General features: G+C 39.2%; 2 protein-coding genes across 3 annotated transcripts; both read left to right on the forward strand.

Annotated features, from left to right (window-relative positions):
* Positions 1-9,040: 9,040 nt before the first annotated feature.
* Positions 9,041-13,315, forward strand: LOC146490875 (cytochrome P450 2J2-like). Its single transcript, XM_085152370.1, has 9 exons — positions 9,041-9,644; positions 10,102-10,264; positions 10,722-10,875; positions 10,982-11,138; positions 11,222-11,398; positions 11,721-11,862; positions 12,326-12,513; positions 12,615-12,756; positions 12,845-13,315. The coding sequence occupies exons 1-9, from the start codon at positions 9,462-9,464 to the stop codon at positions 13,018-13,020; spliced, it is 1,482 nt and encodes a 493-aa protein (XP_085008496.1). The 5' UTR covers positions 9,041-9,461; the 3' UTR covers positions 13,021-13,315.
* A 1,713-nt stretch (positions 13,316-15,028) lies between these two features.
* On the forward strand, positions 15,029-19,215 carry LOC146490876 (cytochrome P450 2J2-like). 2 transcript variants are annotated; one of them, XM_085152373.1, is made up of 9 exons: positions 15,029-15,431; positions 15,710-15,872; positions 16,886-17,039; positions 17,146-17,302; positions 17,380-17,556; positions 17,869-18,010; positions 18,327-18,514; positions 18,655-18,751; positions 18,838-19,215. In XM_085152373.1, the coding sequence occupies exons 1-9, from the start codon at positions 15,249-15,251 to the stop codon at positions 19,011-19,013; spliced, it is 1,437 nt and encodes a 478-aa protein (XP_085008499.1). In that variant the 5' UTR covers positions 15,029-15,248; the 3' UTR covers positions 19,014-19,215. The 2 variants fall into 2 exon arrangements, with proteins under 2 accessions (XP_085008499.1, XP_085008498.1); XM_085152372.1 differs by having other exon boundaries at positions 15,034-15,431; positions 18,610-18,751.
* The last annotated feature ends 1,978 nt before the right edge of the window (positions 19,216-21,193 follow it).

Genomic DNA, 21,193 nt, shown 5'->3' on the forward strand with positions numbered 1-21,193 from the left:
GGGCACCGAAATTCGGGATTCCCCGAAAAAATCGGGAGTGTTGGCATGTATGGCCTAGCATAGCCTGTAACGTTATTGTGACGGACACATGATATGAGTGAACTTGACTTTAAGTGACTTACAGGTTTCTTTGAAAAACAATTTCTTATATCCAGGTTCTTCCTTTGCGCTGCCATTCTCCTCTCCTCCTCGCAGCGCAGGTTTGCCGCTGCTGAAACTAAACAGAGCTCCCTGAAAGGCTCAGCCAGTCACATTGGCCATATTTGTCACATGACGTAGGACTCCAGTAGAGAACGTAATTTAACTCTTTGTGCTCCGCTCGCTGAATGAGACGCTGACAGATCGTTTTTTTCTTACTATCGGGTTTGTTTTTCTTTACTCGAAGAGATCAAATTATTGGTGGGGACAATTCAATAATCGCTGGATATTGGTGGGGACACGTCCCTTCCGTTCATGCCAAATCTACGCCCTTGCTTAGCCTGTTACAATTGTTGATACAAGCTAAATACGGTTAACACACAGTGTCAGGGAATTCCAGTGTGGGAACTAGTGGCTTTAGGTTTGTAGTCATTTAACTTTCATCCATTCATTCATTTAATTCAGGAGGAAGAAATGCCAGGTTGGTGCAGGCTGGTTACATGCATTTGGTCCCATGCTGTCTTTAACTAAATGATTTGGTTCATTTTATTGCTGGGCTGTATGTGGGGTTATATCATGTTATTTGGGCAGGAGTACCTGTCCCCTGTTAGACTTAGAAAGTTTCTCCATAAGTTGAGTTTCTAACTCTTCTAGCACATCTGTGGCTGACAGCTTTTTGGTGGCTCTTTTACCCCACACTGGTTGTGAGTGTGTAAATAGCCCCACTAGATCTTTTGGGTTGCAGTTAACTTGGGAGGAAGAGGTGGGTATGCCATGACTAGATGAATAACAATTATCTGGGATACATAAATTTCATAATGCATGCATATATCTCTATCAATTAAACCTGGCCTGAGGGCTGCCATTTTTTACATTCAGTTATTTCTTTGTTGAATCTAAATAATGAATGTGTTACAGTTAAAGTGAAACACTGGTCAGTGTAAATGGCTCATTGGGACACAGAAACCTTTAAATTAAACCTGATATCTAGTGTCAAACAATATCAAAGCTGTAAAAGATGTTTACAGTCAGAATTTATAAACCTATGATTGTAAATAAATTCAAACAAGTGAGCTTTTCTCTTTGTGCTGAATATCAACACTTTGATTTCTTAGACTGTAAGCTTTACTTTAGCACAACCAGTTGTAGAAGCCGTCACTCCAAATGTCTTTTGATAACAAGAAAAAAATACCTTTTCAGTACACGGCCTGAAGTTCTTCTCCGACATCTTCTGCCATCGGCTTTGTCTGCTGGTTTGAAGACAATAAACCACAAAAAAGATGATTTAGTCACTTTGTCTGCGTCATGCAGCTCAAATGTGTCGTGTAACGATGTTGAATAGCCGTCGTTATCCCTCTGCTGTGTCAGTAGGATTGTACTGTACAGCATCTCATTGATATGTGAGGAATGCTAATGTAACACGATAACTGACTTACATCATTAAAATATAAAGGGCAGGAGATATTTAGATATTTTTTATATTTATATTACATTTTATAGCTGACGGATATTACTAAATAGATAGAATTTACTAAATAGCTGGATGAACATGAAAAATATGTCTATAATAACAAATGACCATGAGAGCCAGTAGAATTAATTCAACTGGACAATCAAAAGACGTCCTTAAATGCTCTTTAAGTAGCAGAACAGATGAACAAACAGTTAATCGCTTACTTGAGATAAAATCTGCTCAGCTACTTTGAAAACAGCTTCTAACTGGTTCCTCCTTTAACAGGATGACTGCTCAGGGGTAAGGCCATCATGCAATCCAGCAACCTTTATGGTTCTGCTTTGATTCACCAGGAACTATTAGGGAAACCTTCCAGCGCCTCCTGTGAAAGACACAGGGATAAACACAAACATTTATTAACATGTTCCACAGTCTTCCAGTTTGATTTTCTCATCCTGTGGACAACAACGTACAGGGATGCAGGTTTATTGTTAACTTTTGTAAGGTTTATTTAGTGAACATATCCAGCTGCAGCTCCACTGTGATCCTGAACTGGATAAGCACTTAAGAAAATGTGTCAATACATGGACAAACATCAACTTACTATATTTATCCAGACTGGACCAATAATGCTTCACTGAGTTAGACTTTAACAGACTCTTCTATGTAAGAATGTCTCGTGCTGATATACCAGCAAACTTGACAACAAAGGTTTTTCAGACTGCATGTAGCTGTCCTCTATGTCAGCTCACACATTTACATTCATGTCACACTTCTTTCTGCTTTCCCATTTTATAATTATTACTTACATTTTGATTAGATACCTTGAGTTTGTAAATGATCAGATTACGTAATTGGAATACAATGTATCCAATTCAGGGTTGCGGGAGGATGAAGCCTATCCCAGCTGATACAAGACAAAGACAGGACAGGCTGCCAGTTTATTGCAGGGCTAACACAATATGTGTAACAGAAAATCCACTTAAATGTTTGATATTTCTTATAATAATCATAATTATGACTATTATTTAAAGGTTTCTTTATAAATACATTTTGATTTTTTATAACCCCTAAAATATAAACCTGAGCTATTTCAGATCCTGACCTCTGACCTCAGTGACCTGGCTGTGTCCTCACTGCAGCTCCCTCTTGGAAGTACGTCTGCTTCTTGTCTTCCCCCAGTGTTGACCGCCTGCCCTTGATATCACGTACTGTAACTGAGGAACAAAAAAGGACAAACACTTGCCTTCATTTAAGAAGTACATTCATATAGAGGTAATCTATGGAAACACACTAGTTCACCCTTTGGGAGGAATCCGTTCCTGTGAAACATTTCTGTAAATGAATATCATGTGGAGAATAAATGAAATGAGTTCTTCAGGTGACTCAGCAGTCCCACACTGACAAATGAAATCTAGTTAAACTATTAAGCATATTTGCTCTTCTGAAATCTATGTTAAACAACAACAAACATAAATTAGTAACAAAAATACAGCTGAGTATAGGCTTTACAAACCACCACCAGCCATAATGCTAAATTTTAATCTTTAAATGTTTCTGAACCGTCTTCAACCTGCTTTTAACATATTAAAGTCCCAATGAATAAAGTCAATGCAGCCTGACTCAATCCTAAATGTTCAGCACACATAGACACAGAAGTACTGTTTAAAGTTTAGTGTTAACTTGAGTCACTGATCATTTACAGTATTACAGAGTCTGGCAGTCTGCATGATGTCCACGTCACTGTAAGTTTCTAGCTGACTCTCAGATGTGACAGGTGTGTCAGCAGGAAAGAGTAATAATAACCTGCATCCTGAGGTTTGTCATCCAGGATTAAAGGAGCCAGGCTTTGTTCACCCAGCTAGGATTGTATTTTACACTGACCTTGGGTCAGTATAAGTATCATACAGTTTAAACGAAGCACTGAAACTTGCACATATTTATTACAGATGCACTGAAGCTAATCGAGATATTTGCTGTCAATCTGTGGCTGCGATTAAACACTTTACTGGAAACTTCATTAACTAGTAACTTCATCAGTCATGACAGAAGCTAATATTTCTGTGCTAACATCGTTTAAACAGTAACAGCTTTACTCCAATATAAGCTAACGTTTACACCGTAACTTTAAGCTAGCACCATAAAGACGGTAAAAAACGTAATAATATCTACAAATGCATCTTAAAGCTGTTATATTAGCACTCGGTGTATTACTAACATAACCACATTAACATTATTGACACTCGCTGACTTTTAATAGTCATTCTATAAATGCCGTCCGTTTAAATGGTCTTACCTGTAAACACTGCTGTATCCACCGGATTCCAGCCAGAGTGGATTCTGGAGTCTTCCCACGCTCCTGTTAGTGATCCTCCATCTGGATGGATGATAACAACCTTCTGAACAATCTAGCAGGAGATGGCCCATATCTATGGGATTGATTTGTGCTAATAACGCCCATTGTATGGACTGATAACAGCCGAAGCGGGTGAATAAAATCACCCAGTCGCTAGCTGTGCCATTACCCAGCATACACCACTCCCTCCATAAATGCAATAAACGATACAAAAGTATCGTTCTACCTGTTTTTCAGGTAGTTGTTTACATTATATAATTTATTGTGTTCAGTACGTCACTACAATGTGATTTCGGAAATATATAAATATACGGACAACATGCTCTTCCGCGGCAATCTCTTGTCAATAAGCAACGTTAAGGGAGCTCTATAGTATTCAATGAGAGGACCCTGCACGTCGATTCTCGACGCGAGGGGGTACCCTGCGCGTCGATAAGTGAAGCAGAGGGAGCCTGACCATGCGTCACACATTTGATGAGTTGGGAGTGAGAACGTGTTGATGAGGTAGACCATAGAGAAGAGAATTACAGTAATCTAAACAGGGGCGATTTTAGCCCAGTTTTGGAGGTGCTTCAGCACCCCCAAAATGAATCAAAGCACCCCCAAAGATGTCTTACTTTTTTTGAAAATATTTGCTGTTTGTGGGACACACTACTAAAAGTATAAAAAGCATACAGTACTTAATTGAGATGGAACATTTTAACAACAAAAGTATAAATAACCCCTCCCCCCTCCCAAAATGGTTTGTTCCAGCTCGGCTCTCTCCTACTTGCTTTAGCGCCGTTGCTGCCAACGGCGGCTGAGACGCAGCGGAGCAGAGGTGGAAGTGCCTGGCTTAAAACAGGACATATTAGCTGCATTTAACTTTCAGTTACTCTTTATATAGTTAGGTAGGAGTCAGACCATGTTTCTTTTTAACTAAAAAACATTACACCAGGTAACCTGCTGTGTTGAAAATAGGGCTGCCACGATTAGTCGACTAGTCACGATTACGTCGACTATCAAAATCATCGACGACTGATTTAATAGTTGATGCGTCGTTTGAAACTTTGTAAGATCACAAAAGACGCAGGAACAAGTAGTAGAATTTAAGAGTGTAATAACGGACTGAAACAGAAGATGGCAGCACTGCATGTACAAGGATGCCAGCTGCCGTTAAACCCAGAAGAAGAAGGAGCTGTGTCCCAGAATTCATAGCGCAGCCCAGCTCAGTTTCCAACAATGGCGGCAGCTAGTTAGTTTTAATATTACTCTTATTATTCTTTCTGGGTCACAAAATAAACGTTTAGCATATTTTCAGGCGAGAATGTAGCTGTGTAAACTGTGTAAATATCTGCTCAGTTTATCAAGACACCACATATTTTCAAAAGCGCTCCGACGTTTTCGGAGACGTCTGTTACCCACTAGCTTGATAGCTAGCTGAGGGCAAGGCTCTCTAGAGCCCGTGAGAACACCGGACTCCGGCAAATCGCTTTCAAACCCACTGCGGTCTTTCGCTACTCAGGTCAAACATATATAAGTCACTTAGATAACTTAAAAATGTTATTGTTTGGCTTTTTTTAGTATTTTATTTGTTCCTGAGTAAATCGGTTAGGCTGAGATTAAAGTTATAGTTTTTACACAGCTGAATAAACGTCAAGCAGACAACTGATTATCAGAAGTGTGAGATGCTCGAGAATATACTCCGGTGTCCCGTTATATTTTAGATAACAATGAGTTTATTAAACTTCACCAAAACAATCTGCAAATTTCATTCAAATTTAATAAACTATCATCTTGTCTTTATTTTTAGTTAGCACATACCTTAAACACTTAGAGCTGTAAGCTAATGATAGTTATATGAGAGCAGATGCATGCTGGTGCAATAAGCTGTACGCTGTACATCCAATGGATGCATGATCTGATTAGTCGACTAATTGCAAAAATAATCGGTGACTAGTCGACTATCAAAATAATCGTTTGTGGCAGCCCTAGTTGAAAACGTGTTTTCCGAGATGTTTGCTCTGTAGTAAAATTAGCGATATTTGACTGCCCTGTTGATCTCATTGAAATGTATACAGCCTATTTCAAATCTAAAACTTAACATTGTCCGTAGCCTGCTGTTGTTACCACTGTCCTGTTTGAAATGTAATGAGAGAAACTGGTTATTTTGCCATATGTGCATGTGCTGATATTGAACCCAAGGTACTAACTAGCTAACTGACTGGATGCCCATTAACCTTATAACTCCTGTTGTGTGTGTGTGTGTGTGTGTGTGTGTGTGTGTGTGTGTGTGTGTGTGTGTACAGATTGTCAGTCCAAAGAGGGAGAGAGGAAAGAGGGGAACATGAGGACAAAGTACAAGATCAGGAAGTACCAGGTAAGAAAACAGACAGGGAGTACTAACAGGCAAAACAGTAACTGTTTAACTGGCAAAGAAAAAGAAAGACAAACAACTAATACAAACAACTCATACAATCTGGAAGTTGTGTTCTCCCTATATTAAAGCTGCTATACAGAATCTGCAAAACAAACTGGGTTGTCAGCCCTGGCACTGCATTACCATATTGAGCTTCAGCAGAGGAAGTCACGGTTGCCAAAGACTTTATAAAGCTCAAGAGTGAGGCTGGTGCCATTCCAGATATGTTAACATTGTACAATCTTCTGGATAATCAGATCGTCCCCAAACTGAAAACTGTTATTCAGGTTGCCCTAACAAACCCAGTTAGCAGCTGTAGCTGTGAAAGGTCTTTTAGTGTCTTGAGTCAGCTCCATACCTGGCTGAGAAGGACCATGGGTCAAAGCAGACTCCAGCACCTGGCTGTGATGTCAGTTGATAAAGAGATGCGTGAGAAACTTGACCACCAAAATGTGATAGACAGATTTACCAACCTCAAGGTGAGGCGACATAGGTTAAAAGAAAAGAAAAAATCTGCAGAGCCATAGTAGCATCTGCAGTAAAGATCTTTTCATACATTGTATACATTGTACCAAAGGCCAAGTGTCTCCATTTTCTAATAATATTTTGTATATTTCAAGGACTCTTCTATTTTTGGAGTGTATTTTTTATGTATCTGTATTGTATTATACATACACTTTAGAAGTGAATCTCTGTCCAAAAAATGCACACAGTTTACTTTTTACTCACTATGAGCATCATTTATCATTTTTCCCCAGTAATTAAGGTTAGGATATGTATTTTTTTTAAAATTCCAATCCATTCTTCTTTGGCAGCATTTTAATAACCTTGATCAGATTTGATGGTTTTGTTACAGACTTTTCAAAAAAGTGTTTTGCTATTCTTTCAAAAATGTGGGGATTAAATTGTGTTAAAATGTACAAAACAGTGATGTCGTGTTTTGTGACGAGGACCCAGGCACAGAGAGACTTGATGAATTTAAGAAACTTATGATTTAATAAAGAAATTTGCAGACTTGCACAGAGAGGGTAAAATTGTGATGACTGATAATGGAGATGAAGACAACAGACGATGAGGACAGGGAGGAACAGGGGTTTAAATGCACCAAGGAGGCAGTCAGACAGAACTCGGGACAACTGGAGGCATTTATGGATGCAGGGATTGACAGAGACGGGGAAGAAGTCTTATTGTGATGAGTAAAGTTTACCTTGCCTGGATGGGCAGCTCTCTGGGTGCTCAGCACCCCCAAAGCTCTGATCCTAGAATCGCCCCTGCTCCTACCTAACAAAATAAAGAGTAACTGAAAGTTAAATGCAGCTAATATGTCCTGTTTTAAGCCAGGCACTTCCACCTCTGCTCCGCTGCGTCTCAGCCACCATCGCTCTGGCAGCAACGGCGCTAAAGCAAGTAGGAGAGAGCCGAGCTGGAACAAACCATTTTGGGAGGGGGGAGGGGTTATCTATACTTTTGTTGTTAAAATGTTCCATCTCAATTAAGTACTGTATGCTTTTTATACTTTTAGTAGTGTTTCCCACAAACAGCAAATATTTTCAAAAAAAGTAAGACATCTTTGGGGGTGCTTTGATTCATTTTGGGGGTGCTGAAGCACCTCCAAAACTGGGCTAAAATCGCCCCTGGTTTAAAACTTTCCTTTTTGCTAAAGCATATAGTTAGGGCTGGACCAGGTGACCCTGAATCCTCCCTTAGTTATGCTGCAATAGACGTAGGCTGCCGGGGATTCCCATGATGCATTGAGTTTTTCCTTTCCAGTCACCTTTCTCACTCACTATGGGTTAATAGACTTCTCTGCATTGAATCATACTTCTCATTAATCTCTGTCTCTTTTCCACAGCATGTCTTTATCCTGTTGTCCTTCTCTTACCCCAACCGGTCGCAGCAGATGGCCCCGCCCCTCCCTGAGCCTGGTTCTGCCGGAGGTTTCTTTCTGTTAAAAGGGAGCTTTTCCTTCCCATTGTCGCCAAAGTGCTTGCTCATAGGGGGTCATATGATTGTTGGGTTTTTCTCTGTATCTACTGTACAATATAAAGCACATTGAGGCGACTTTTGTTGTGATTTGGCGCTATATAAATAAATTGAATTGAATTGAATCAAAACAAAAAACAACAAAAAACAAAAAATTTCAACAGGGAAAGAATAATTTCTTCCATGTGGCACTGCAAAGAAAACCAGAAGCAGGATCATAAATTCTGTATAAAATCTGGAGGGGGTCAAACACAAAAATGCTGAAAAGTGGAGATACAGTCATTGAGATGGCATACTTATAAAAGACATATTTAGCTTGCCTTTCTTGTACTGCTTCTTCAAAACTATATCTTTAATTCTGTCCTCACTCGACTGATTGTTATACTTGTATCCGTGCTTTACCTATCTTATATTCTTGCCCTTTAGATTCTAAAATGTGTAGTACATGATTGTTTTTATTTTTGTGTGATGAGTTACACATGGACATTTAACCTTGTGCACATGAAACGAGAACAAATACAACATATGAGAATTACCGAGCCTTTAATGGATCATCTAATCTGTTTCCTCCATATGTTGACTCATATGGAGTCAACATATGGAGGATATGTTGACTCCCCATCGAGCACTGCTGGGTTTTCAGTCTCAGTTCTCACTGAAGCAGAGCTTTTGTATTCTTTGAGCTGTTAGTTGAGCTGTTCCTGAATGAACTTTGGAAGAGTTTTGCCTCTTTCCTCATTACTACTTCCTGCCTGAATTGTTTATCTTACCAGATGGCCACCCCCGCATTACCTTTCACTTCATAATTGTGAACTGTGTAATACTGACATTTTTCAAGTGTGAAGCATTTTGAAAATACACCACAAAATAAGTTATTGTGAAACCAAAAAAAAAACTAATAATAAAGCTTTTACGCATCTATGTTTAACACACAAGCTCACAGTCATCACTCAGCTGAAACAGTTCAAGTTCCAGCTTCTGACAGTTCCCAAGAGTCCATTTGTGTTATGTAACATGTTTGGGGCCTCTTTTTCCTGAGCACTCTGCAGCCTGATGATAACACCACACATACCACAGCACTCTTTGCTGGATCACACTGCTTCTCTTGCAGAGGGATTTCTGATGCTTCAACCATGATTTTTCAAGCTTTCTTCGATTGTATGAATTTGACTAGTTGGTTTTTGCTCAGTTTTGTATTGTTAATTTTAAGTGATGTAATACGAAACCGGAGACCTCGCAACTTTCCACCAGGACCCTGGGCTGTGCCTCTGCTAGGAAATGTCTTCACTGGAGTAGACTACAAAACAATGCATGAGGTGAGGAGGAGAAGATCCTTACAGTACAATTTGGTTTACATACAGTAGGCTGGCCAATATAATGTGCACGATGAATAACAACAGATAATAACAAGATTTCAACTTTAACCTCCTAGGACCTGGCATCCACATATGTGGACATCACATTTTGCGTTATTTAGACCAAAATACTCAATTTTGCTCTCCAAGGGCCTGAGATCCACTTACGAGGACATTTTACTGCTACTGTTCTATCAAAGTTTTAAACAAATATCCTTATATGTGGCTCTCATTTTTCTTAGAAACAAAAATCAGGTAAAAAAACAAACAAACTGGTAATTCTTTGTTTTTACATTCATCTGGTCCCATTCAGCCCAAATATCAAAGAGAAATTAAAAATGCATGCCGTGGAAGAGTTCGGGTCTTCTAAAGGAATACCAAATGTGAAACATTTCTCTTGATTTATTTCTAAATGCAGCTGGCTCAGAAGTACGGCCCCGTGTTCAGTTTGAGGAGGGGCAGTGAGAGGATGGTGTTTGTTGCAGGATATAAAATGGTCAAAGAGGCTCTTGTCAGCCACCTGGACAACTTTGTTGATCGACCAATCGTCCCTCTTTTCCATGTTATATTCAAGGGCATTGGTGAGTAGTTAAAACACGTGCACGAAAGCATGTGCTATCACATATATTTTTGGGTGTACCCTCCTTCCCCAAGTCTTAAACTGTATTAAATTTTTGCCTTTTGGAAATGACAAGCACCAATATATCATTGTCATAGCATTAAATGAGAAGTCCTGTGGTGAAATGCAACTAGTAAGTCAAATTTTACCTATTTTCTAGAAACTTTAGGTACATATTTTAATGTGTTCTCCATTACACACATTACACACAGCAAGAACGCCTTGGGTTGATTCACTGCAGTGAATTTGGTAGTTGATGATTTTCTTTGTGAAGTGTGCATGTTCTCCCTGTACCTGCATGGGCTTTATTAGCTCCCATGTTTCCTCTCACAGTCCAAAAACATTTTACCCTGTGCCCTACAAGATGTACATTAATGCAGAGACTTTCTTGTTAGTAATTCAATATAATATTCTAATAGGTATAGCGCTGAGCAACGGTTACCTGTGGAAGAAGCAGAGGAAGTTTGCCAACACTCACCTGCGTTACTTTGGAGAAGGCCAAAAGTCACTGGAGAAGTACATTGACGTGGAGTGCAGCTTCCTTTGTGAAGCTTTCAAGGAGGAGCAAGGCAAGTAGGCTGCAGGAATTCACATAACTCAAGGGATTGCTCTGCACTGAAATCATTTTTGTAGCAGGATTTCTCTTGACTTGAGTACAATTTGACATCTTCACAGGTAGACCATTCAACCCCCACTACATCATGACAAATGCAATAGGTAACATCATCTTCTCTGTGGTCTTCGGACATCGCTTTGAATACAGTGACCCCAGCTTTCGCAGAATTCTGGAGCTGGACAATGACGCCGTTGTGCTTGCTGGTTCAGCGCAGACGCAGGTACTCCTTGTTTAAACTACCATGTGATGATCGTTTGCGATGTTGTTGTTGGTCTTTTACTAAGAGTTTATCATCCTCACCAGCTGTATGATGCCTTTCCTGGCTTGATGAAGTACCTGCCAGGACCTCACCAGACTGTCCATGCCAACTACAGGGAGATTGTGGCTTTCTTGAACAGAGAAATTGAAAAGCACCAGGAAGAGTGGAACCCAGATGACCCTCGTGATTTCACTGATGCATATCTGTCAGAGATGGAGAAGGTAATACAAAAACATTTCTAGTGAAGCATATGAATACTATTCTGTTAACTTTTTAAAAAATTAATTGAAACAATAAGCATGTGTTCATGTAAACCATAACAATTGTCTATACTGGCCACTAATAGGTCACATTTGTAATGTGCCAGCACTGTGTTTGGATTCAAAAGAAGTCCTTCAAAAGTTTCTGAGACTTCAGCCACCCAAATGAATCAGTTAATCAAAAATCACAATCCTTATGATCATGAGATTAACTGGTAATAAAGTAAATTGCCTAAATGAACCGAGTACTGTCAATAATGTCTGTATTTTTCTCTTACATTAGAAAAAAGAGGATCCTCGTGCTGGCTTTAATATTGAAACCCTTCTGGTTTGTACCCTTGATCTGATTGAGGCTGGGACAGAGTCAGCTTCCACCACTCTACGCTGGGCTCTAGTATTTATGATGAACTACCCAGAAATACAAGGTTGGTAACTTATTACTCCATCCCCCTTTCTCACATCCCAGATTGCATATCTTCAATCCCTGCTTTCAACTCTCCTTTATCATCGCATGAGGAAAAAGTGAAGGTCAAAAAGCTTGAGAATCTTAAACAGCTGAAAGCAAATAAAGGATGGTTTCCTCCTCCAAGAAGAATTTGCAGGTTAAATTCTAGGTGGCCCACTTTCATAATGGATACGCCTTTGCATCCTCGACTGTAACTCCAAAGGAGAGAACTCCCTTTTTTCTGTCTGTCAAATGCATTTTAAGAATTGTAAACCATTGGTGTATTGTCATGAGATTTTAGGTCACAAGCAGGATGAGGGGGGACAGATGGGCAGGCACAAACGAGAAAAATGAGAACAGCCTGAAGAATATAGATTTTAGATCAGTCTGACTATGATGGTTATTAAGTTTTCTGCTTTAGTCGTTACTGTTTCCCCTTTCAGAGAAAGTCCAGGCAGAGATAGACAGAGTGGTCGGACAGTCTCGCCTGCCAACCTTGGCCGACAGACCCAACCTACCCTACACTGATGCTGTTATCCACGAGACCCAAAGGTTTGGAAATATTGTTCCATTGGGATTCCCAAAAATGGCCAGTAAAGATTCTACTCTGGGAGGATACTTCATTCCTAAGGTAAGGGATTATTTACCAGACTGAGCCAGAAATTAACGTTCATTTCATATGTCTTTCAATTATTTATAAATAGCTAACAACATCTGATAACACTATTTCAGGGCACAGCTATTACTACAATACTTTCATCTGTGCTGTTTGATAAGAATGAGTGGGAGACTCCAGATGTCTTCAATCCTGAACATTTCTTGGACTCAGAGGGCAAATTTCGAAGAAGAGATGCCTTCTTGCCATTTTCAGCAGGTCATTTTATAGCGTGTATTTTAGTTTCCATTAAGAGTACATTTGATAGCAAAATGAACAGCAGGATAAATACTTCTGTTTCCCACAGGTAAACGTGTGTGTATCGGTGAGCCCCTGGCCAAAATGGAGCTCTTCCTTTTCTTTGCATCTCTGCTCCAACGCTTCACTTTTACTCCTGTTCCTGGAGAAATGCCCAGCTTGGAGGGTGTGATGGGCTTCACCTACTCTCCCGAGGAGTTCAGGATGCTGGCAGTGCCTCGCTGAGGTCATGCCATGCAAACACAAAGATGAATAAACTGAAACTCCATAAGCTTTATGGGATCACCAAATCACAGTATACAGAAAAAGCATACTAGAAACCCGGAAAGAAGCAATAGCGTGAAAATATACTCTGTAAAACATTTTACGAACATTTCACATAGTAAGACACAATGTGCATGTCACAGTGCTAACTGTTGTTGTACTTTTATTTCTTGTCTTTTACTGTGAAGCACTTTGAGTTTTATCTGTGAAAAGTGCTATATAAAACAATAAAGTTTGCTTACATAATACATAATAATGGTTAGACAACCTTGAAAAAATAATGTGCATGCATTATAACAACTGACTGAAAATTAGGTGCCACATAATGCCATTAGCTAATACTAACTTTATCTATAATAAGGCAAATTCTTTAAATATATGTTGTATTGAAATTAAATTAACAAAAAGAAAGTTTGATGACATGTGGATAAAACTGCCCTTTTTATCTATTTTTATCTATTAGACTTTACAATTCTTTGCCAATCAAACTGTTCTGTGAACTTTGCATCTTTTTACAACTATTAGAAATGCAATTTCCTTTCATGATAAAACTAATTTCTCTGGACTGCAAAAGATTACATGTTACCTATCAACCTATCAACAGATAGATAAGTGGTTGTATAATACTGAATACAAATCTAGTATAAGAATTCACAGCAGAATTAATTCTAAAAATGGCTGCCAGAATAAATTTACTGAGCAAATTTAAAATGAGTCTTATTCCTTTAAATGTAAAATTATTTTCTGTTACAAATACATCACAGCGTGTCTTTGGGTCATGACTAAATAACTCTTACAGGCTTTAGGAGAGAATAGTGACAAGACACCATAAAATGAAGCACTTTAAACATACTGAAATGCTTTGAGTGCTCAGTAAGACTAGAAAGGTGTTCTATAAATGCTTTTCAATATCCAGTTAAACTTCATGCCCAAACTGCTTTGGACCTTGAGTTCTCTGTTTGCACAGTTGAAGTGGGTGAGAGTTAAAGGAGTTGTTTTGCTCTGGTTGAAAAGGAAAAAATATGAGTTGGTGTGGTGAGCTTTAAAAACTTATTTAAATCAGTTTCTTTCATTTCTTTCATATTGTTGAAGAGTCTTTCTTGGGCGGGCAAAGCAGCTTCCCTCTGGGTCTGTATTTCTTAGCTACATGCAGCAGAAGGTTCCTTGTGGCATACACTGTGGCTCCCTGTAAGAGGGATACAGATGCAGTGAAGGAAGAACACTTGGAGGCAGGAATTATCTTCACCTGATGTCCAATTTATTCACAAATGCTTAAAACTATGGCGTTATTTTTGTGCATCTGCAAATGTTTTTTTACATGCGCTCAAAATTTCTTTACGTGCACTCAGAATAATGGCACAAAAATAACGCCATATATAACAAAGCCGCTTAGACTGATGGGATGTACCACAAAAGAAAAGGAAAACAATATGAAGACAAACTTGTTAAATAGGACCTAAGGAAACTAAAACCCATGGCTATTTGGCAACATCCGCCAATTTGGTCTTTCACCTCGAACTAGTGATGGTTAACTCTGTGCTGAGGCTTTGCAGCATATGTCAAGAACCCTAGGTCGTTTTCTTATCAAGGGTATCGAGCCTGTTTTTTTTTAAGGGTGAATGGTGTCAGTGATGACGTCTGAATTTTGAGTGTTGAGCTATTCAGGCTTGCTGTGGAATACTTGTGCAGCCCTGCTTCCTCAGTGCCAATGTGAAAAGGGTTTCTCCAAAGCCAAAAAGATTATTTCCAAAAAGACAAATCGACAGTGGCAAAAATATAATTTCTTAATACAAATGAATGAAGTTACAAGAACCCCAGCATTCATAACTGTTTGCTTTACCAGCTGACTACCCCAAGATGACCTTTCACCTTATAATTGTGAACTGTGAAATATCATACTTTCCAGATGTGAAAAAATTCTGAAAAAACCCAAACAAACAAACTTTGATTTACCTTGTAATAGTCTCATTTATGTTAACATTTAACACATAAGCTCACAGTCATCACTCAGCTGGAATAGTTCAAATTCCAGCTTCTGACAGTTCCCAAGAGTCCATTTGTTTTATGTAACATGTTTGGGGCCTCTTTTTCCTGAGCACTCTGCAGCCTGATGATAACACCACACATACCACAGCACTCTTTGCTGGGCCGCACTGCTTCTCTGCAGAAGGATTTCTGATACTTCAACCATGATTTTTCAAGCTTTCTTCGATTGTATGAATTTGACTAGTTGGTTTTTGCTCAGTTTTGTATTGTTAATTTTAAGTGATGTAATACGAAACCGGAGGCCTCGCAACTTTCCACCAGGACCCTGGGCTGTGCCTCTGCTAGGAAATGTCTTCACTGGAGTAGACTACAAAACAATGCATGAGGTGAGCAGGAGAAGATCCTTACAGTACAATTTGGTGTACACGCAGTACGCTGGCCAATATAATGTGCACATGGAAAAACAACAGATAATAGCAAGACTTCAACTTTAAAAACATTTAAACGTTTCAGTGAGTTATTAGTAACTCCAGCTCAGATCCTTTTCAATACTGTGTTTATGTTATTGTCTACCACTTGAAGGGTTTTTAATCTGACAAAAAGTCTTTACTTCTAAAGGAATACCAAATGTGAAACATTTCTCTTGATTTATTTCTACATGCAGCTGGCTCAGAAGTACGGCCCCGTGTTCAGTTTGAGGAGGGGCAGTGAGAGGATGGTGTTTGTTGCAGGATATAAAATGGTCAAAGAGGCTCTTGTCAGCCAGCTGGACAGCTTTGTTGATCGACCAATCATCCCTCTTTTCCATGTTGTATTAAAGGGCTTAGGTGAGTAGTTAAAACACGTGCATGTAAGCATGTGCTATTGGCTATATTTTTTGCTGTACCAACCTCCTTCCCCAAGTCTTAAGCTGTATTAGATTGTCATCAAACTAGAAATGATCAATACCTGTACATCCTCATTATATCATGTCCCTGTATGGCCCAATTCTCAAAACAAACCCTGAAAGAGCATATCAAATTAAAAAATATAATGAAATTATTTTTTAGTGCTGTTACAGTCCTGAGTCTTGGACCCAGTTTTTGAGTTTCATTTTGGACCTATTTATTATTTCATAATAAGATAATTATGAACTAGTTCCTGAGTATGTTAGTTTCCTGTGCAGATGGGTTTATTAGTCATACTGTAGTTCTTCAATTCTGGTTTCTTCATGTTTGTTCTGTTTGTGTCCAGTTAATACTTTCTTTAGTCCTCTCTGTTTGTTTTCTCCCTTCATGTTTCCATGTTCATCTCTCTGTGTTTTGTTCCCTTTACTCACCAGTCTTTCATATCTTCATGGTTATCCCCAGTCCCAGTGTCAAGTTTGCGTGCCGTAGTCTGAGTATCAGAGTATGTGTGTTAATTCCTATTTTATTTTGATAGTCTTGCGTGTGTTATGTTCAGGTTTTCTTCCTGTCCTGTCAGTCAGATTCTGTTCAGCTGTGTTCTTCAGGTGTGTCCACTCTACCCCAATCTGTGTACATACTGTCTGCGTCTCCCTCTCTTCTCTGTGGTGTCAGCTTCTCTAGCTGTCTTCTGGAATTCCATGTGTCCATGTCATTAGTTTTCTAATTCATCAGTTCGTTAAGTTTCTAGTTTTTTGTATTTTTAAGTGTATAAGCTACAGCAATAAAGCTGCCTCTTTTAGTTTACCCCTTTGTCTCAGAGTCTTGCCTTGCCTGTCACATAGTCCTTAATGATAACTTCATTTTGTTTTGGCTCACATTGTACTCCGTCCCCTACAAAATGTACATCCGTGCAAAGGCTTCCTTATTATTAACTTAATATAATATTCTCCAAGGGATATCTATGAGCAACGGTTACCTGTGGAAGAAGCAGAGGAAGTTTGCCAACACTCACCTGCGTTACTTTGGAGAAGGCCAAAAGTCACTGGAGAAGTACATTGAAGTGGAGTGCAGCTTCCTTTGTGAAGCTTTCAAGGAGGAGCAGGGCAAGTAGGCTGCAGGAATTCACACGACTGAAGGGATTGCTGTGCACTGAAATCATTTTTGTAGCAGGATTTCTGTTGATTTGAGTATAATTTGACATCTTCACAGGAAGACCATTCAACCCCCACTACATCATGACAAATGCAGTGGGTAACATCATCTTCTCTGTGGTCTTCGGACATCGCTTTGAATACACTGATCCGAGCTTTCGTAAAATTCTGGAGCTGGACAATGATGCCCTTCTGCTTGCTGGTTCAGCTCAGGCACAGGTTGTTTAAACTACCATGTTGTGATCGCTTATGATGTTGTTGTTGGTCTTTTACTAAGAGTTTATCATCCTCACCAGCTGTATGATGCCTTCCCTGGCTTGATGAAGTACCTGCCAGGACCTCACCAGACTGTCCATGCCAACTACAGGGAGATCATGACTTTCTTAAACAGAGAAATTGAAAAACACCAGGAAGAGTGGAACCCAGATGACCCTCGTGATTTCATTGATGCATATCTGTCAGAGATGGAAAAGGTAACACAAAAATGAATCCTGTTATGTTCACTTTATTAAAAAAAAAAAAAAAAAAAAGCAACAATAGCCATGGGGGCATATGTTCATGTAAACCATAACAATTCATCATGTTCATGTCATTGCTGGCCACTAGCAGATCCCTATTGGCATTCCAAAGAAGTCTTTTAAAAGTTTCTGAGACTTCAGCCACCCAAATGAATCAGTTAATCAAAAAACACAATCCTTATGATCATGAGATTAACTGGTAATAATGTAAATTACCTAAATGAGCCCAGTACTGTGGATAATGCCTGTATTTTTCTGTTACATTAGAAAAAAGAGGATCCTCGTGCTGGCTTTAATACTGAAACGCTTCTGGCTTGTACCCTTGACCTGATTGAGGCTGGGACAGAGACATCTTCCACCACTCTACGCTGGGCTCTAGTATTTATGATCAACTACCCAGAAATACAGGGTTAGTCCCTTATTAATCAATCCCCCTTCAATTTCCCAACTCCTTTCCTTGTGTAATAGTCTCCAAAGATGAAAGTGAAGGAGGTGTAGACCGGAGGGGCATCGAGGCATTTTTTTTTCCCTACAAAATTAGACATCGTTGGTTCAGAGCCTCATTTTCACACAACACCAATTAAATATAAATACTGCGTCGGAAATTGTTGTTATAGCAAACCTGCTTCTGACATATTTTTTTTTAATATTTGGGACCACTTTTACTTCAGTTAATAATATGGCATATTGTGATGACTTTTAGTCGTTACTGTTTCCCCTTTCAGAGAAAGTGCAGGCAGAGATAGACAGAGTAGTCGGACAGTCTCGCCTGCCCACCTTGACCGATAGGCCCAAACTGCCCTACACTGATGCTGTTATCCACGAGACCCAGAGGGTTGGAAATATTGTTCCACTGGGATTACCAAAAATGGCCAGTAAAGATTCTACACTGGGAGGATACTTCATTCCTAAGGTAAGGGATTATTTACCAGACTGAGTCAGAAATTAAATTGTGTGTGTCAATTATTTATAAATAGCTAATAACAACATCTTATAATGAAACTTCAGGGCACAGCTGTTACTACAATACTTTCATCTGTGCTGTTTGATAAGAATGAGTGGGAGACTCCAGATGTCTTCAACCCTGAACATTTCTTGGACTCAGAGGGCAAATTTCGAAGAAGAGATGCCTTCTTGCCATTTTTAGCAGGTCATTTTATAGCGTGTAATTAGGTTTCCATTGAGAGTACATTTGATATCAAGGGTTAGCAGGATAAAAACTTCTGTTTCCCACAGGTAAACGTGTGTGTATCGGTGAGCCCCTGGCCAAAATGGAGCTCTTCCTCTTCTTTGCATCTCTGCTCCAACGCTTCACCTTCAGACCTGTTCCTGGAAAAATGCCGAGCTTGGAGGGTGTGTTGGGTTTCAACAATTCCCCTGAGGAGTTCAGGATGCAGGCAGTGCCTCGCTGATGTCATGTCGGGCAAACACAAAGATGAATAAACTGAAACTCCACAAGGTTCATGGGACCAGCAAAGATTTAATGAAAATTTTACATATTGAGACACTATATGCATGTTACTTTTATTTCTTGTTTTATTGTGAAACACTTTGATTTTTATCTGTGAAAAGTGCTATATAAAACAATAAAACTTTCTTGCTTACCTGCTGAAAGCTTACGCAATACTTATTAAGGTTAGACAACCTTGCGAAATAACAGCCATGTGTTGATAATGGTTGACTCAACACTGTTAGGTGCTACATTATGTGACTTGAGTTTTTCTTAACACAAAGGACTTCAGATATTATCCTTTGTTTTTAAATCCACAAAAATGTTTGATGTGTGGATAAAACTCTGCTTATTTTTACCTATAAGCAAGGCCTACATATGCTTGCTGCACCTCTGTCTCCTCAATGCCAGTGTGGAAGTATTTTCTCTAAGTCCAAGTTCAGTGGCAAAATGTTATTTTTTTATATAAATGAATAAAGTCATTACAACCCCAGTAAAATCCATTAAAAAAATTTTGTCCTATTGAATTTATTTAAATACTGACTGAAATCATACAAGGTTTCTTGTATTGATAGACCTCTTCTACAATCACCAACAAATTAATCAAAAATATATTAGACAAATGAATGAACCACACAAAATCAAGTGTTATTTCTACTCTTGGCAGTGATTATTCCGGTGCTGACAACCAAGTTGAAATGGTAGTAAAGATTTATACAGTCCCGATCCAAAGTCCACTTGAAAAATAAGTTTAAGTCCACTTGAAAAATGGCAAAAACTCAAATTTTGCATGATTGGATCCTAAGAAGGTTCCAAGTAGAGCTTCAACATGCAACTAAAAGAAATGGGAGTGAGACAAAACATTTTTTGAGCGTGTAATTTATTGAAAACAACAGAAACAGACTGTTTTACAGCTGATCAAAAGTTTAGGACCGCACCTCCAAAAAACCCGTAAACTCTTCTAAAACAGAAATTAAAGTTCCAAACATGAACTCAGTAATGAATAGTTCCACTGTTATTGTTGATCACTTCAAAAATTCATTGCGGAATGCTTGATGCTAGTGCTTCCATGAGATGAGTGGGAACATTTCTCCAAGTGATGATGGCCAGACGAAGGGCATCTACTGTCTGAAACTGTTTTCCATTTTTGTACACTTCCCTTGCCATCCATCCCCTTCTATAGCACATTTAAAAGACTAGTGTACATCAAAGTGCTTCACAATAAAACTGCCAAGCGGGTAGAACAATTAACAAATAGTACAGTTACAATTAAAATTACATTACATGGTGTAGTGCAGGCAGAATGAAAGTCGAACTTATATGCTTCAAAAGCTAAGTTGAACAGGTGTGTTTTTAAGCATGATTTGAATGATTCCGATGTACGGATATCAACTGGGAGATTATTCCAGAGTCTAGGGGTGGCAATGGCAAAAGCACGGTCACCTCTGGTTTTTAAACGAGTCCTTAGTTGCATTAGAAGCAGTTGGCTGCAGGATCTTAGTGCTCTCTTTGGGTTGTACAGATCAAGGGGATCAGTTAGGTAGCTGGGGGCCACATTTTTTAGCATTTTAAAAGTGAGCAGAAGGATTTTGAAATCAGTGTGATATTTGACAGGAAGCCAGTGCAAGTTAGGGAGTATGGGGGTGATGTGCTCATGTCTTCTAGAGCCGGTTAAGAGGCCAGCTGCCGCATTTTGGACTAATTGCAGGCGCTGAAGGAGGGAGAGTCGGAGGCCCAGGTAAAAAGTGCTGCAATAGTCCAATCTGCAAGTGATAAAGCCATGGAGGAGTTTTTTGAGTTCTTTATGTGGTAAATAGGGCTTAGCTTTGAAAATTTACCGCAATTGATAAAAGCTTGTTTTTACCACAGTGGATTTCTTCTCTAATTTAAAAGAACTATCCAGGAGTACTCAAAGATTTCTGGCAGAATGAGAGAGGTGGCTGGTGAAAGACCCCAGTGTATTGGTTAGCTGGCCCTGGGGAATGTGGCTATCGAAAACAATCATTTCGGTTTTGCTTTCATTTAAGACAAGATAATTCTGGGATAGCCAATTTTAAACCTCTCGCAGACAGTCGAACAAAGGCAAGAGAGGAGATGGGGCATCCAAGTTTAGATGAAGGTAGATTTGGATATCAACCGCGT

Source organism: Neolamprologus multifasciatus, chromosome 23, assembly GCF_963576455.1.
Source record: "Neolamprologus multifasciatus chromosome 23, fNeoMul1.2, whole genome shotgun sequence".
Classification (NCBI taxonomy): domain Eukaryota; kingdom Metazoa; phylum Chordata; class Actinopteri; order Cichliformes; family Cichlidae; genus Neolamprologus; species Neolamprologus multifasciatus.

Excerpts from the sequence above, each read along its gene's own strand:
- LOC146490875 (XM_085152370.1), top strand. The coding sequence starts at position 9,462 with ATGATTTTTCAAGCTTTCTTCGATTGTATGAATTTGACTAGTTGGTTT. Across the intron at positions 9,645-10,101 it reads ACTACAAAACAATGCATGAG|CTGGCTCAGAAGTACGGCCC; the intron begins GTGAGGAGGAGA and ends TTCTAAATGCAG. Across the intron at positions 10,265-10,721 it reads TGTTATATTCAAGGGCATTG|GTATAGCGCTGAGCAACGGT; the intron begins GTGAGTAGTTAA and ends ATATTCTAATAG.
- LOC146490876 (XM_085152372.1), top strand. The coding sequence starts at position 15,249 with ATGATTTTTCAAGCTTTCTTCGATTGTATGAATTTGACTAGTTGGTTT. Across the intron at positions 17,557-17,868 it reads ATCTGTCAGAGATGGAAAAG|AAAAAAGAGGATCCTCGTGC; the intron begins GTAACACAAAAA and ends CTGTTACATTAG. Across the intron at positions 18,011-18,326 it reads CAACTACCCAGAAATACAGG|AGAAAGTGCAGGCAGAGATA; the intron begins GTTAGTCCCTTA and ends TTCCCCTTTCAG.